Source organism: Lontra canadensis, unplaced genomic scaffold (genome assembly GCF_010015895.1).
Source record: "Lontra canadensis isolate GAN:19392208 unplaced genomic scaffold, GSC_riverotter_1.0 scaffold13, whole genome shotgun sequence".
Classification (NCBI taxonomy): Eukaryota; Metazoa; Chordata; class Mammalia; order Carnivora; family Mustelidae; genus Lontra; species Lontra canadensis.
This window is the reverse complement of record NW_022631007.1, coordinates 29506204-29524543: the sequence shown is the minus strand read 5'-3', so window position 1 is coordinate 29524543 and position 18340 is coordinate 29506204. Positions and strand designations below refer to the sequence as shown.

Sequence of the window (18340 nt, the reverse complement as noted above, 5' to 3'; positions counted from 1 at the left end):
GAGCCTGCTTCTCCCTCTCCCACTCCCCCGCCCCCGTTGTGTTCTCTCTCTTGCTGTCTGTCAAATGTCAAATAAATAAATCTTGAAATAAAATAAAGGCAACTGCAAAGTATTCTCCCAGGATGCCATGGTGGATATGTTCATTTGATAAAACATTTCCAAGTACAAACAAAGCCTGTACTGGGCACCACTGACAATGAGAATGAAACAAATACGAAACCTATCCTCACAAAAGCACCATTAGCTGTAATTTAAAACACACACACACACACACACACACACACACACACACACACCCTGAGGTATCCAAAGGCTACAGAATTGGGAAAGTGGTCACATCTATTTCTGAGGTTTAGGAAAGGCTTTGAGAAGTAGGTAACATTTGCACTAGGTTTTGAATTATGGATAGGAATGATCTCACCCATTCCTTTTATTGATCAAATAGCAATCATCCTTTCTACAGCAGGCTCCCAAGGGCTACAAAGATGTTTTTAGTGTTAGATAATATCCATTCTTCACGAAAAAAGGCTAGGATAATAAGCATTTCTTTATGCATTGTTCAGCTTGATTTTTCTTCTTTTTTTTAAATATTTACTTGAGAGAGACCGAGAGCATGCACATGGATTGGGGGGGTGCAGAGAGAGAGAGAAAATCTCAAGCAGACTCTGTGCCTCAGAGAGAAGCTCCCACATGGGGCTTAATCTCAGGATCCCAAGATCATGACCTAAGCCAACCTGAGCAGAAATCAAGAGTCAGGCACTTCACCAACTGAGCCACCCAGGTGCCCCTTCATTTTTCTGATCATGCTACTCTTAAACCTAGGACAATTCTTCAGCATAACAATGATGGTTATTTACAGAAATGACTGATTATGCTAGTGCTCCTCCTATGATACTTGAAAAGCAGCAGCACTGAGAATGAAGTAAAGGATAAATCTTGTATCTTGAATAGACCTCAATTTTCCTTTCTTTTAAAATGAAGATGCTAGGGGCGCCTGGGTGGCTCAGTGGGTTAAGCCGCTGCCTTCGGCTCAGGTCATGAACTCAGGGTCCTGGGATCGAGCCCTGCATCGGGCTCTCTGCCTGCCTCTCTGCCTGCTTGTGATCTCTCTCTGTCAAATAAATAAATAAAATCTTAAAAAAAAAAAATGAAGGGGCTCAATGATATAATCTCCCTCAACTTTATGATTATATAGCATTTCCAAACAAATACAGAGGACTGAAGCTATTGCTTGGTTAATACAGCAATATACTTTCCCTCATATGATACCAGCTTTAAAAGTAGTAGTCATTTTGTTAAACTGTACTATAAACTAGGCCTTGGTTACAAACCAGCTGATATGGCATTTAATTTCAAGATGGTGAGAAGCATGGAGTAAAAGTTATACAGGGTGTCCTGGAATTAAAGAGATGATATGACACTGTGAAAATGTGTGATATAAAAATATGTGCAATGACACTGTGAAGATGACTCTATTTATTTAATAACATTTATGTATGTCTTCCTAACACAACTACATAGAATGAACAAAGCTACTTGGCTTCTCTGAGTATTCGTTTTCTTTTGATAAATAGTTTGCAGTGTTATTATGAAGATTAAATGAAACCATGTATGAAGTATATATGTTATCTGTTCCTCAATATTTATCCTCTTCTCTTCTATTATTTCTAACTTTTAACTGGTATCGTCAGATGACTATGTTCTGGTCATTGGCAAGTAACTTCAACTTCCAAGAGGAGCTCATCACTTTTTTCCCTTCCCCAACTGGATGGGATGCTGTGGTGAGTCACTTAAAACACCATAGTGAGGAAAACACTTCAGGGATGGTGGAAGGACAAGGGGATGAGGGAACAAGAATGATGTCTGGGTCCTTGACACAATGGCGCTGCCAGATCAGCTTTGGACATTTTACACTTTATAGTATGTGAAAGAAATAAAATTTGTCTAATTTAAGCCACTGTCTTCGAGAATCTCTTAAGAGAGGAGCTGAGTTGTTTACTAATCAGTACACCAGTCAACACTGGTTCAGTTCTGAATGCATTGTACATGCCCCTTTTTTCCATGGGAAAGAGAAAGTCATACTCTTTGCCTTTTTCTCTAATTAGAACTTATAATTTAATAAGGCAGACAAGCAAGAAAATGATTAACCGTACTAGCAGGCCAATTATAAATGTGTAAAAAGGTATGATCATATCTTAATAGGGACTGGGAAGCACAGGTAGAAGCATTTGTAGAAATTTGTCCAATGGTTCACTGAAGATTTACTGCATATAAGTTTTATCTCAAAAGAAAAAAGAAAAAAAAAACCCTGTTAAATAAAAGGTATAAGCAGGATAACAGCTCAACAGGAAGAACAATTAAAATGAGGGATTGTGGAAGCCTTCACAGAAGATCTGACACTTAAACTAGCCCCTGAAACATGAGGATTTTTTTTTTTTAAAGATTTTATTTATTTATTTGACAGAGAGATCACAAGCAGGCAGAGAGGCAGGCAGAGAGAGAGGAGGAAGCAGGCTCCCCGCTGAGCAGAGAGCCCGATGCGGGGCTCGATCCCAGGACTCCGAGATCATGACCTAAGCCGAAGGCAGCGGCTTAACCCACTGAGCCACCCAGGCGCCCCGAGGATTTTTTTTTTTAAGGATTTATTGATTTATTTATTTAAGAGAGAGAGAGAGAATGAGAGGGAAGAGGTCAGAGGGAGAAGCAGACTCCCTGCTGAGCAGGGAGCCCAATTTGAGACTCGATCCCCGGACTCCAGGATCATGACCTGAGCCAAAGGCAGTTACTTAACCAAGTGAGCCACCCAGGCACCCAACATGAGGATTTCAAGCAGCAGAGAATGAGAGGGAGGAAAGAATATTCACTCTGAATATTCTTTTTTTAGGGTGTGATTGAGAAGTCACTAGTACAGCGCATTTAGGGACTGGAGGTATTCTATTTATGGAAGTCTAAGACGGGAATATAAAATGGAGAGTGAGAGTGTTAAGACAGAATGGTCAGGTCCTCCATGTGTGCTTGAGCTGAACTACAAAAGCCCTAGTGGCACCATTCAGGCAGACCATAATTGGAATGGAACCCCCTACAGTTACAGAGTATACTAAGTGCATAAACAATATGCAGCAGATTCAGTCTGGCCAGATTGTAGTGGACCCTGACTGTCACTCTATTAAATTTATAGAATTTAACCTGTTACTAAGAAGTAATGCAGGATTTTCAGGGTGCCTGGGTGGCTCCCAGTTAAGCATCTCACTCTTGACTTTGACTCAGGTCATGATCTCAGGGTCCGGGGACTGAGCTCCCTACTGGGCTTGCACTCAGTGGGGAGTCTGCTTCAGGATTCTCCCTCTCTGTCTGCCCCTCCCTCCACTCATGTGAACGCACACTCTTTCTCTCTAAAGTAAATAAATGAATCTTTAAAAAAGGGGGGGCGATGGGGGATTTTTAAGCAGGAGATAAACATGTTTCAGAAAGGTAAACTGGATACCCACTGTAGAACAGAAACTGATGAGGGAGACAAAGTAAGGATATCCATAAGAAACTACTGCTGTAGTCTGGGTCAAAGATGGGCTTGAACAAGAACAGGGGAAATGAAAGATGAATACATTCAAGAGACATTTTTAAGTCAGAACAAACAGGATTTGTTGGCCAAGTGGATCTAGACGAGAAGGTAGGATAGAGGTCCCTGCAATTCTGAATCAGCTGGCCTGGAATGGGGTCCTGGAATCTTCCTTTTAATAAATAACCCAGGTGACTTTGTTGAAGATGGTTCACCAGCCATATTTTTCAGAATACTAGGCAGACAGTGATGATAGCCAGATAGAAAAACAGGAAGGAAAATGTTTTGGGAAAAAAAAGATATAGAATACAATTTTGGATAGAAGTGCTAAAACAGACATATAATTAACAGTAGGCAGGAAAAATGTACCAACTGAGTAATAACCAAATCTAGAGGAACAAATAAATATTAAGTATGGCTTCCCTCCTGTTTATATTCCTATTCCTAAAAACCGGTTTTGAGTGTCTTGTGATGCTGGTTAAGTCCTTGGGACAGTCAACCAAGCCCAAATCTTTTTACAAAAAAAACCACAACATTTTTGAAAAGAAAAGTGGAGAAAGAAGCAATGCTCATTATTGCATCACTTCATGTCACAAGATGTATACTCTTTTCCTTTCAAATAGTAAGCAAAAGAGAGGATAGGGCCACTTATCATCTGGACAATGTCTGAAGGTAAATAATAAACTAGCGAATGCATAAAACGGGCCTTTTAGCAGAAGTCTGTTAACTTATGGAAAGACACTGTTAGGCAAAAAACTAGGAACGTTATCTAATGCTGTGTTCTGCAAATGCTTACATGCTGCTAAATAACAGGAAAAATAACTCCCGGTAAAGTGTCTGAATGCGTGATCTTTTTGAAATCTCCTCCCTTCTACTCTGCCAAATTTATGACAAGTAGCATTACTAATGATCTTTCACAGGAGTAGGATAGTTTGTACCTATCTTTTGGTCTTAACCAAAAGAGTCTGAAAAAATTTTTTTTCAATAATCTTAAAAAAGTCCCCCTAAACAGAACACAATAATGTATGAGATGTCATAGGCTGCACAAGATTCATAAAAGGAAAAGTTGCTTTTGATGAAGTAGTTAAAATCTCATGAGTTAGGGCACCTGGGTGGCTCAGTTGGTTAAGCACCTGCCTTCAGTTCAAATCATGATCCCCGGATCCAAAGACTGAGGCCCAAGTCAGGCTTCCCACTGAGCAGCGAGCCTGCTTGTCTTCCTCTCCCTCTGCCACTCCGTCCTGCTTATACACTCTCTGCTTCTGCGCTTTCTCTCGTGTTCTCTCTCTCAAATAAAAAATAGAATCTTAAAAAAATAAAATATCACGAGTTAACAGATTAGGGACCCCTCCAGCATCTCTGAGTCATTTACTTTCTCAGAACAAAACCAAACCACTATAAAAGGAAAGAGCTCTTCTATGAAGATATAAAACTTTAGGAGACAGATAGGGAACCTTTTCACAATAAGGCCTATTTTCTCTTAAATCACCGTTTAAATTGCTGAGCGGTCATTTAGTTTTGAGAATATTACCAATGATAAATGGGAATAGGCAAAAGCTTACATAATTATAAAGCTGTACTCTGTGCTCTTAACCATTGGCACGGGACTCCCCGGCTCTTTATACCCCCACTTTTAATTTCCCTGAGGACACCTCAAGGCTGTTGGGCAAATGTTTGCAAGTCACAACTTGCTTTATTACAAGTAATTGTGAGAACTCCAGTGAGAAAATAAATAAGGTTTCAGAGATTTCCAAATCTCTATTTCCAGTCATTCCCAAGATGTTTAGGGTGTGATTTTAAATGTTTAGTATGATAAAAGTTTAAAACCAGATATAATTCCATTAAACACAATCTTACTCCAGTTGTTGAATACCCCTAAAGACAGGACTCCCAAATCCCTGGGTACCCTGACAAACCAACCTCTCAAACCTGCATCTGTGCCCAAACTGACTGAATTTCCACTCTTTTCAAAGCCAGTTTTTCTTAAATGTGAATATGCAGCTCTAGTAAATCTTTAACACCTGCTGTGCTATCCTACTGTGGGGAACCAAGAGTTTATTTAAAATTTTCACTTTTTTCCCTCTTTACTTCTTTTTGTATCTGGAAAAAATAAGAAGATGCTATAAAATAAAGACCCCAAACTTAAATTTTAACTGAGACCACATCCTATATAAAATGTATTAATTTCTTCTTTATTAAGACAACTTGAACATTAGAAATCAAATTAAAAAGCCTAGTCAACTGAAGATAAATGGGAGTATAGAATACATGCTTGTTGACAGGTGAGACTGAAGTCATTTAACCTTTCTGTAGACCTCAGTTCCCTCATCTACCCCAGTTTAGGATGTTTGGGTTAGAACATACTGTCCTACATGGGTCAAGAGAATCATCCAGGGTGGTTTAAAAAAACAGATCAGCAAACCCTAAGACTTTTTGGATAATTTGGGAGGGCAGGCGGTTAAGGGGAAAAGAGGGAAGAGCAGATGTGAGACAAATTTAGAATCACTGCCATAGAGTGTCAATTCGTAACTGGAAAAGCACTGTACTCTGTATAACACTATAGAAATATGCACGAAGGCAGGGAAACAGACTTTTTATCGTGTCTTTTTGTTCCACAGTGATCTGCTTTTTGAATCGTCCCAGAAGAAGTATATAGAATTTGGAAACAAAAACAGCAGTTGCTAAGGTAGATGTTCTTAAAGAAAGAAAAAAGGAGGTATTTTGATACTTTGACAGATGTCCCAGAGCAATAGCACTCTAATGGTCTTGGTTCCCTGAAATTTCCACAACTCATGAGTCTATACGAGTGTTTCCTCTACTAATGGAAGAGATTCCATTAATGGCATTTGCACTGAAGTTCATTTTGAGAAAGATTTAAGTGTGACCACAGCTCTTCTACCAAGCAGCAATGGTCCTTTTCACTTGCTGCTCCCCCCACCGATACTCTAATCATCTCAGTTCTATCTACAATACTCTAATCATCTCAGTTCTATTTAAATTCTCAAACTATGTACAGATAGTTGAGAAAGGGCATAAAACTCAATGACATGCCTTCAATTCAGAAAGGCACAGAACCCCAGACCTTAGGGACAATTTCAATTTTGTGTCTGAATGACAAGCATTCCAACAATGAAAGAGAGGCATTTCCCTATTTCCTTATGGGAAACATTAGGGATGGGGGAGGGATTGATAACCTACTGAGTTAATATTACTTACCAGGTGCTTTATATAAAGTACCTTATTCTAATTTTTCTTCTGCAGGAGCATAGATTATCTTCCCTTTCCACATAAAGAAAATGAGCTTCAAAAGGTTATATAAACTGACTGAAGTCAAAGAATTAGACAATAAAAGACGCAGAAAAATCCAGGTCTGTGATATGAAAGTCCAATCTCTAGCTCTTTTCACTCTAATTTAGTTTTTATTTTATTTTTAAACAAAGCTATACTTACCTACATTTTAAGGAGTCAAGGAGTTTCATAAGGCTTAAGAAAAACTATCAGTCCCTTGCTCTCTTCCTTCCCCTCCTCATTTCCCACTTCACCTTGGCAATAATTCTTAGGTCTTTTGGTTCTTTCTGGTATTAATCTTGGTATCTCTATTAATATGCTAATATTGCCATTATCGATTTTTCAGTTTTACTTGTCTTTCCACGATGCAAAGGATTCAGCTCATAGCTTTGCTATACGGTCTTCTAGCTTCCATTTGTTTTTGTGGAAGCCCAGAGCCATTTTGATTTCTGATCTTGTACTTAACTCACATGGAAGTTCATCCTTCACTTCTAGGAAATGTTCTTCAATTATTTTGGGGGGCAATTTCATTTCTTCTGTATTCCTTTGTGCGACTCCTCTACCTGGATGCTGAATCTTCTGAAGGGATACTCTAATTCCTCCCAGCCTCCTTCCTCTTGAATGAACTTATTTTTCTTATTTCATATATAAAATATCTTAAGCCTGCTGTCTTTGGTAACCAGTATTATTCTGCCAAGCGATAGTAAACCAATCCTGAATAAATAACACAATAATCAAAGTAAGTAGTGGTGCTTCCAGAGCTCTACTGAGGCTGGGGGTGTGTGTGAACCAAAACAATGTTCCACCAATTGCCCAGCTCAACCAGAACAACTCAACTTTGATTAGGTATATATTTTGGGATTTCAAGTTTGAAAAGAATCACAGGCTTAAAAAGATATCAGACCCCCACCACCTCCACCCACAATGATTTATAATGCTTTAGTAAGGCCTATTTTTTGTGGGGTGGTAGAGATAAGTACTGGTGATTTGGGAGGTGGGAAAGGCCCCTCTGTTGGGTTTCCTCCACTGCTGAGACTATTCTGTGTCTGGTTAAGTGTTCTGCCAGGTTCACACTTGTGGTGAGAGGCCACTTGAAATCTAAAGCAGTTTCAGGATGGGGGGAGGAAATCACTCCATCCTAGAAAAGTCGTCCGCTTTTTCCAACCCCCTGGGGTATGAATAATAAGCATTCACATTCTATTTCAACAAAGCTGCCACCTTAGCAAAAGAAGAGGTAAATAAGTTAATGGAAGACACAACCTTCCTTTTTTTGTATTTTAGCTCTTTGTTCACCTTTTCACCCACAGAAAACATCAGAAGCAAAAAGCAAAAGTCAATAACACAGTAAATACTTAAATAAAAGGACATCCTCTGTCTCAGTTACAGTAAAATTTTAACAACACCAATAGTATGTGTGTTTTCCCCACTTAAAGAAAGGAAATGGAAAAGAACTGTCACTCCTAACAGTTATAATCATTTCCCACTTTTAAGAGAGTTCCCTAACATAAGCAGCCAATTCCCCAAAATGACAGTTTGTATTTCTAGTCTCACTTTCCGATATACCCATAGCATGCTGCACTACAACTGTGACTATGTTGCAGTCAGGCAGCTGAAATAATAGAAACTAAAATACCATTGATGCAGCAGAGTCAGAATTTAGATTTTGTATTTTTTTCTGTAAGTTGGTAGTAGTCTAAATGTATCAGGATAAACAAGGTGAGAGGACTCCCCAGTGATCAACCCAAAAGCTCCCCAGATCAGGTTCTCCATTTTGCTGGATGTTCAAACTTGGAGAAACATTCTGTGTTATCTTCTAAGAGTTAAAAGATTTCACTGCCAAAGACCACACCCATGTGTCTCAGCTTTGCCTTACTTCCCTTTTTTAGTCCAGTAGTACTTCTTTCTCTCAGACTGTTTATCAAATTCTAGGAGTTGAAGCACACAACCAAACTGTATAACACCAAAAGAGAAACTGGGCATGGCACGTGATGTTCTACCCCACCGTAAACAGAAACACGGCACTGCTCAGTTAGCTTGCTCAGCTTCCTAAGGGGTATCCTCACTTGAGTAAAGGTCATGTTAAAAATCTAGATATGGGGGGTAGAATGGGGTTTATGCAGTTTAAAATGGCTATTTAATATTAAATATCTGTTTTCATAAATCATATAAAGTAGTGCTCTACAGAATATTCTTGGATGAGGGAACTATAAGAGCAAGTTATATTCAGAATGAGGAAGTGTAAGAGAAGACTGTGTGGGAAGGAGAAGCAAATATTAAATCTCCATGGATGTGTGAGATTTTATGTTTATGGAAAAGGGGATAAGGATTTTTTAAAAAACGAAGAACCATCAATATCAAAGGAAAGGCATTTCTAGTTTAGAGATAGCAAATATATGAAATTATATTATAGGAAACACCACATAACAAGTGGTTATGAATAATACAAGCATTTAAATATCCCATAAGAGCAGGTGATTTTATTCAAATGATTTGAGATCATATATTTTCTAGAAAAGACCTAAGTCCCTGATTTCTGTCCTCCCTAGCATCTCCCTAACAAAATTACCTGGTTGTGTTTGTTCTGCTGCTCCCAAGAACAATTCTCTATCCTTCACTCCACGCGACTATTTCAAAGATTCTCAAAACTTCAACTTCTTAAGTACCATCAAAATGGAACTCATGTTATTTTTCTTCATCTATCAATTCCCAGTAATTCCTTACTGAAATGACTTGAAAGACAGACCTTGTTTTCACAACCTGTTTGTAAGAGACACTTTTTTTAAAAGCAAAATTATTGGTAATAAGTGAAAGCTAATGCACATCATCAGAGCTCAGTTTACTCTCATAATTTAATATTGATAATTACTATCACAGAAAGTATCTCTGGATAGAAGGAAGAAAACTCAGGTTACTATATAGAACATTTTCCCTGTGAGATAAATATTATTTACTTCCAACTCTTCTCTTTAAAAAAAAAAAAGTCCCTTAAATGTTTTTCTTTGTTTCACAACAATATAAATATACTCAACACTACAAAACTGTACACTTAAAAATGGTTACTATGATAAATTTCACATTTTGTGTATTTCCCCATAATTTCAAAAAGTTTTTATAGACTAGGGATTGAAAAACTATGACATATGTATTACATAGGTCCCAAAGGCTTGTTTTCAGTTGCAAACAACCTGGTACCCCTGACTGTTCTGGTCCTCCTCAACTTTTCTGAAGAGTGTCAAATATTGTGTATAGTTCAAAAGACTTTGTACACTAATTAGATATCTATCCACAAGGCAGTTCACTTAATAGTCTCTGCTCTTCTTTTTTGAAGATGACTTGGCATCTTGGTCCCAGACTATAAAGAGATTTTTGTTACCTGTTCTAGATAACAGCCTCCTCTTTCCCTCTACCCATGACAGAGAACCACAGAAGCAACGAGATGGGGGGAAGGGGAATGGCAGCCACAACATAAATCCTAGAGGAACTAGAACCCAAAATTTGGCCTGACATAATGAAATGCAAACTACGTGAAATTAAACTGTAATATACATGCTTATAAGGGGTCAGAAAACAAACAAAATACTAACAGCTAATCAGTTAATCCATCATTATCAGAATAGTTAAAATAGTGAAGTTTTACATCACAGGCTACTTACTTTTATTTACCATTTCCTTTTGGATAATGAGTAGGACTTTAAAAAAACATGCAAAGTCTTTGTTTTTATACGGCACACTCTTAAATCATGTCAATAATTATTTTATCTAGATTGATACATGATCAATTAAAATACTCAAATATGCAAGCATTCACATAATGCCTGCATCCCTCTGTACATAAACACTAAGGAGTGTCTTGAAGCCCTCCACAGTTCGCAGATGTATACTGCTAAATTACATTACCCGCTTAAGGTCATATTCTTGAGTGATCAAAAATGCCTGAAATAATCATCTATAAGAGGTAACAACTCAACCAAAGAGTACACAATACATAAGTCACATGTATATCTGGACCATGCTAATAATTTTCACTTCATATTGACTAAGTACAGGCATGCTGAGCTTGTGTGTTTTTTTTTTTCACTTACTCATTCTGAAACTCTCCTATGGGATTTGGCTACAGTAGAATGTTAGCATGGTTAGTACCTCTAAAGAAAGAAATTTCCCAACAAAATTGGGAAGCTAATGACAACAAAGTGAAACTGACGCTTTCCCACTTAAGTGTCATTGCTGGTTTCCTTCAGGGCAGAGAAGAACTTGCCCATGTAGACGCAGCAACACCATTTACTTTATAGTATAACTGGAGCAGAGTAAAGAAGGAACAGCAATACATTTTATCATTAGCCTCAACCTACCTATAGCATCTTCTCTGACCATGAAAAAAAGAGGTAGGGGAGGGGAGAGAAATGAGGAGGATCAACACAGAAGTTCTTTGTTTTTAATATATTGGTATTATAGGCTCTTCCATTTATTTGGATTTACTGAGGAGTTTTTGCTTGTTTGCTTTTTTAAGGTTCTGAGGCTTTTTGCTGAATATTATTGCTATTTTAAGAACAATGTACTTTCAGGCCAACACAGTTTCATGAGTGAATTCTTTCAAACCTTCTAAGAATAGAAAGCTCTTACGCTGTTTAAACGAACTTCAGTGCAGAGAAAGCAGGAATTCTTCTCAGTTGTTTTTAGGAAACCATTATAAATAACCCTGCTATCAAACTGTGGCAAAGATAACACAGAAAATGATGGCTACAGAAGATACCAAATTACTGATTTTAAGTAAAAATGTTACCAAAAAGAAACCTGTATTTTTTTAAATATTACGTCATGACCAAGCCTAAGGTTGTTTCACAAACTATAATTCAACTAAAATAACCCATAATCCTAATAGGTCAAAAAAAAAAAAAAAAAAAAAAGCACACAATAGGTCATGAGAGATGCCAAAAGCCATATGACAAAATTCAACTTCCACTCTTGATAAAAATAGTTAAGTCGTAAGGAAAAGACATAATCTTAACAACCAGAAATACATATACCAAATAAACACTCAACATCTATTATTCAAAACTGCTTTCAATGTGACAATGTAAACACACACAAGCACACAACCCTAGTCTAAAATCCATTCTCTGTGGGGTGCGTGGGTGGCTCAGTAGTTAAGCATTTGACTCTTGATCTCTGCTCAGGTCATGATCTCAGAGTTCTGAGACTGAGCACTGCTTCAGGGTCTGAGCTGAGAATGAAGCCTGCTTAAGATCCTTTCTCTCTCTCCCTCCTCTACCCGCTCCTCTCTTGCTCTCTCTCTAAAATAAAATAAAATTCAACCTGCAAAAATCCTAGTAAACTAGAAATATTAAATACACTTCCTTGATAAACAAAATTTATTGTAAGTTAACATTAAGCCCCTTATTTAATGATGACATAGTAATAACAGCCACAAACTAAGAAATAATATATGGATGACCAGAATCACTGTTATTACATATCACTGTGCTGGAGAAGCTAGCAATTCACTAAATCAAAGATAGAGAAGAAGGATAAAGATAAGATTATATTAAGATGATTTTTCCTAGAAAATTCAAGGGAAACAATTGATTAAAACTACTAAGTTCAGAAAGTTGGCCGATGTAGAATCACTTATCTACATACCAGCCACAAAATATTAGTTAATAGCTAAAACCTCCAAAAGGATTATTTTAATGAAACATGAACAATTTATACTTTAAATTTTACCCAAAAAGAATGCAATAATATTCAAGAAAATTTTGAAAAAGACAAATGAAGGACTTGCTTTATGAATTACTAAAAAATGGTACAATCAGGAGATTTTTTTTAAGATTTTATTTATTTATTTGATAGACGGAGATCATAGAGAAGCAGGCAGAGAAAAGGAAGCAGGCTCCCTGCTAAGCCGAGAGCCCAATGCGGGGCTGGATCCCAGAACCCTGGAATCATGACCTGAGCCGAAGGCAGAGGCTTTAACCCACTGAGCCACCCAGGCGCCCGGAGGAGATTGGTATTTGTATAGGAAGAGACAAACAGAAAAAAGCAACACAAAAATAATAATAATAACAAAAGACCCATGTATACACGGAAGTTTATTATACTGAGGTAGTACTCCAGTCAGGAAGAAATGATTCTAACAAATGATTTCAGGAAAAACGGCTAAATCCCTACCTTATATAATGTACAAAAATAATTTTCAGATATTTTAATGAGTAAAGCATAAAAAACTATAAAAGAATTAACAGACAATATAGGAAAAACAGTTAGTCATTTTTGAGTGGGAGCTATCTTCTTAAGTGATAAAAAATCTGGTCATTTTAAACCAAAAGACTGACAGTTCTTGAAAATATCTGCCATATATTTCACAAAGGATTACTATACCTGGACCCTAATAAAATACAGATAAATAATTCTGAAGCATAATGGGCAAAATATATTGAGAGGTCATGTCAAGAAATAGTTAACTACATTATGGTACATCCTGACAAAGAATACCATGCTGACGTTAAGATAAAGCAGAGCTTTGTATGGGAAAACTTTCACCTTATATTTTTGTCTGAAAATGCAGATAACAGAATAGTATGCATATATACTCTCACTTTCACAAGAAAATGAAATAACATATTTATGCACATGTAAGAGTGACGCGGAAGGCCTTATGAAGTACTACGACTGGGGAAAGAGCTGAGAAAAAAAGTTTCATTTTCTCTATAAATTGCTGGCTTCATACATGGTCGTATCATTTTAGGGTTTCCCTCTCCTCCCAATGATGCAAAAATAATTTTTCAACGGATTACACTGCTTGCTTCTCCGCTACCCCTTGTCTGAAATGCGTATTCCACCACGTTAAGGAAGCAGATCATTTCATTTTCCCTTATTTTCATGTCACCTGACTTGCATTACTACCATTTCTCCGTTTGGACAACTTGTCAAAAGCACCAGAGAGATAAGGACCCTTGTCATAGCAAGGCTGTTCAATTTTTGCTTGTTATAGTATAACAAGGGAGACACACCTACTCTTTGTCTTTGGTTTGAGTATCTTCCCCTTACTTTCTTCACTTCTTGACAGGCAGAGATTTTTACACCTTAACTCGTTGCTACTCAGTTTACATCCGAGTTGAGACCCTACCTGACGCCTGGGTTCCCACTGGGGATAGGGTTTGCTTTTGCTTTTTCCAGTCGCCCACCCATTCTTTCCGTGACCCTCGGGGAAGTTACCCCACTTCTCATTGACACGGCTATGATGACACCCCACAGGGAAGCAGAGAGCGGAACTGAGCAACCACCTTGGGAAGAACAGAAAGACCAACTTAAAAGTTTTCGAAAGAATAACCACGATAGTACTAGCTTCCGGAAGACAACCCTTGCGCCGAAGGAGTCTGGGACACTCGTGACGGGGCCCACTGCTCACCCTGACATCGCAAGCCCTGCCTCCCCTCTTCCCCGGCGTGGAAGTCAAGTCACCGCGAGCCGTGGACTCGGAGTTGGGCTGGATCCCTCCCCAGAGAGCGTCGCGGCGGGGAGAACGTTGCTGCGCTGACGTCGCGGGCTCGGAAAGCCCCTCCCGGGTCCGCTCCGGGACGCACACCCGGGTAGTTTTTCTGGCTCAACGTTCCTCTCCACTCTGAGAACAGGTCGTCTCCGCGGCTCGTCGGCTTCTTTCCCTGCGGCACCCGTACTGCCCTCGCTCACACACACAACTTCCCCGCCGCTGTGCTCGACGGGTTCCAACAAACCAACTCATTCGCGAAGTTTCTTACTCACAGTTCAGGGTTTCCGCGCCTGTCTCTCACGCCCCGGCGCGGCGGCGCCCGGCCGAAGGAGTCTGCCGGAAGTTGTTTTCCGTTCCAGTTCAGAGGGCAGCGCCTGCGCGCGGAGCTTTTAACCCTTCATCCTCCACCCCGCCAGGCCAGGCCGGACCCCTCCCGTCCCACCCAAGCACCGCCCCGCCCACCCAAGCACTGTCCGGCCCCGCCCCTCCTCACCCCGCCTGGCCTCGCCTCGCTGAAGTACTGCATCGGAAAGTCAACAATGTCAAGGTTAAAGGCCACCTGAGGGACTTAGGGAGACTTTTTTCCTAAACAGAAAATAGCCAGGTCTAATATCACCCTGTCTGTGGGTTAGCATATACAAGAATCGTCTGAGACGCTTGTTAAAGATGTAGATTTACTAGTTCACCCCTAGAGATCGTACAGTTAGGGCAACTGGGGTGAAGCCTGGAACCTGCATTTTTATAGGATTCTCATGTGAATGTGATTAAGGTGATTAAAGTCCACACTGAGAAACACAACACACACGCACATACACACGCACACCCATTTGGTTTTTTCCCAGTTGTAATACCTTTCACTAAATGTGCTTGCTAAAGTTGAATTGGTGGCCAGATACAAGTAGATCTTTACAGAAAATTCTCATGAATTAAGACTTCTCCATTATTCCATTTCCTAGCTCGACTTGAGCATTCTCCAAGATAGAAATTTTAGACAGATACCTTTAGAAGTGCGTGAACTCTCAGTTTTAGCTCTGATACCTGCGGGCTCAGGCAAGTTGCTTAACCTAATGGATCTTAATATTTTATCGGACAAATAGAGACAGTGATAACCTACTTCACTGAATGGGTGGTTGTGAAGGTCAGTCCAATAACGTGAGCAACACCACGTGGTAAATTTTAGAATGTTCTTCAAATGAAAGATATTGTCCAGAGTCACTCATGTCAGGCCGGATCCTTGCCACCAAAAAGGTTTTCCCTCAGATTCCTTGCACTAAAACAGAACATTCAGATCCACAGCACTTGCAGAAGCCTCCTGAGAGCCCTGAAGTCTAGGACTTTCCACGTTGACTGGAGCTTGATTGCACCTGGCTGAATGCATGTAGCACTCTCTGAAGCTTCCATAGTAATGACCTATGTTATTTATTTAGCTTAAAAATATTTTTAAAAAATCTCACCACTTTTGCACATATCTGACATGGGTTGAGAGGGTTTGAAAAAGACCTCATCACCAAGCACAAGCATCCTCAGGACACTGAAGTAAAGTTTGATAGCTTGGATTAAAATGACCATGAATACTATATGTTGTTATCAGGCACAGCCTACTCTAGAACATAGCTTTACATCCATAGATTTGACAAAATTTCTGAAGTTGAGAACTTTCTTGTCCTGGAGATCTTGGCCAACCCATGCTTGATTAAGTCTTTAGCCAATGATTCTTTCTGCATCCTGAAAGATTCAAGCCCAGTCTGGAATTCTTGAGCTCTCTTGCTTCTGATCATACAGTCCCACGTAACTTGGAAGCTGCTATCTTCTCGGGGAACTTAGCATCTTGCTCTTCCTGGGATTGTATTTCTTGTTAGAGCAGGAGACTCCGGTTCTGATTGCCACACTTTCTCCTCACACTTCTGAACCATGGATGTTTGTACTTCTTTCCTTAGGCTTGTAAATCCACGGATTTAAAAACTTACCAAGTTACAGTGCTCTTTTTAATATTGGGCTTAGTTTTGAAAGTCAAAACCAAAATGTATTGTAAAAATCATTTAAACAAACAGAAACTTCTCATATATAACATTGTGATCAGTTGAACAGTTTCTTATAATAAGCGATCAAGTTAAATACGACAGTCAAGCACTTTTTTAAAAAAATAATTTTTATAGTGGTTTTAGTTTTATAACAAAATTGAGTGGGAGATACAGAGATTTCCCATATACTCTCCATCCCAACTTATGCAGAAAACTCTTCCATTATCAACATCTCCCACCAGAGCAGAATGTTTGTCACAACTGATGAATCTACATAAACATAACATTGTCTTCCAAAGTCCATAGTTTCCTTTAAGGTTCATCCTGGACAGATATATAATAACATGTATCCATCATTTTAGTATCATACTATACTAGAGTAGTTTCACTGTCCTGAAAACACTCTGAGCTCCACCTAGTCATCCCTCGCACCCCCAATCCTCGTCAACCACTCATCTTTGTATGGTCTCCATAGTTTTGCCTTTTCCGGAATGTCATATGATTGGTATCAAAAAGTATGTAACCTTTTCAGATTGACTTCTTTCACTTCATAATGTACATTCCAGCTTCCTCCATGTCTTTTCATAGCTTGTCTTTTAGCACTGAATAGTATTGAATTTAGCATTGAATAGTATTCCAGCGTCTGGATGTATCACAGTTTATTTATCCATTCACCTATTGAGGGACATCTTGGTTGCTTCCAACTTTTGGCAATTATAAATAGAGCTGCTATAACAGTAGTGTGCAGGTCTTTGTGTGGACATAAGTTTTCAACTCTTTTGGGTGAATACTAAGGAGTGGGATTGTTGGATCATATATATAATTAGTATGTTTAGCTTTGAAAGAAGCTGTCAAACTGTCTTCCAAAGTGACTGCACCATTTTGTATGCTCACTAGCAATGAATGAGAGTTCCTGTTGCTCCACATCCCTGCCAGCATTTGGTGGTGTCAGTGTTCTAGATCTTGGTCATTCTAACAGGCATGTAGTATATCTCATTGTTTTAATTTTCAATTCCCTGATGACATATGATGTAGAGCATCTTTTCCTATGGTTATTAGCCATCTATCTGCATATTTTCTCTGGTGAGATATTTGTTAAGGTCTTTGGCCCATTTAAATTTGTGTTCTTTGATTTCTTGTTGTTGAACTTTAAAAGTTCTTTGTGTATTTTGGCTTATAGTCCATTATCAGATGTATCTTTTGCAAATATTCTCTCCCAGTCTGTGGCTTGTCTTTTCAGTCTCTTGACAGTGTCTTTTGCAGAGCAGAAATTTTTTTATTTTAATGAAGTCGATCTCACCCAACTTTTGAGCAAATTGAAGGAGCTGCTTTGATAATTTCTAATTGAAATAGTGGGATGTTAATAATACATCTAGAATCTAAAACTAAATGATAAGCATTTTGAATGTGGAGGTGTTAAGAGCTTTGAAAAAGGAATAAAAATATTAAACATACACATTTCTTAAATATATATTTTTCTCCCTTTTCAATCTCATGATGTTGTAGTCATAAACAGAAATGGCTGCGTACTTCTCTAGTGTGTGAAACATGCATGAATGCTGGGGTAAATAGACAAGATTTAGGCTAAGATAACATCAAACATTTTCCTTTGTCTATAATGATGATGAATTTTTTAGAACTGACATACAGTATGTTTTATAAGGTTAGGACACAAATGGAGACATTTATTTGAGATTTAGTCCTTTAGAAGAATGACATAATTTCACTTCAAATTTCCTCTACTTATATTGTATTTATATATATCTTAGGCTAGCAAGCAGTACTATGGGGTAGAATGGGATGCAAATGAGAACTGCAGACTCATTAAAAATATTTTAGGTGATATTTTCAAAACTGCTTAATATTTTACTGAGTGTTCTGAATATAAATCTAGGGACAAGGAAAGCTGCCAGTATAAACACTTACTACAACTTGGAATGTCAGGTATGCATCAATGATCTCTGTCAAATCTTTGATGTGAAGTATCAC

The 18340-nt window shown here is 38.6% G+C and overlaps 1 protein-coding gene across 5 annotated transcripts in view; it reads right to left on the bottom strand.

Moving 5' to 3' along the window:
* TANK (TRAF family member associated NFKB activator) overlaps positions 1 to 18340 on the bottom strand; it is an 89262-nt gene that overhangs the window by 57985 nt on the left and 12937 nt on the right. For 2 of the 5 annotated variants that reach the window (XM_032857941.1, XM_032857942.1), the window contains exon 1: positions 7319 to 7558. The exons of 1 other annotated variant lie outside the window; for it this stretch is intronic. In XM_032857941.1, the coding sequence (XP_032713832.1) occupies positions 7319 to 7326 (8 nt within the window). In that variant the 5' untranslated portion in view covers positions 7327 to 7558. Of the gene's footprint in view, positions 1 to 7318; positions 7559 to 14249; positions 14522 to 14602; positions 14742 to 18340 lie in introns of those variants that run through there. 2 more of the 5 variants (XM_032857943.1, XM_032857940.1) reach the window with 2 other exon arrangements.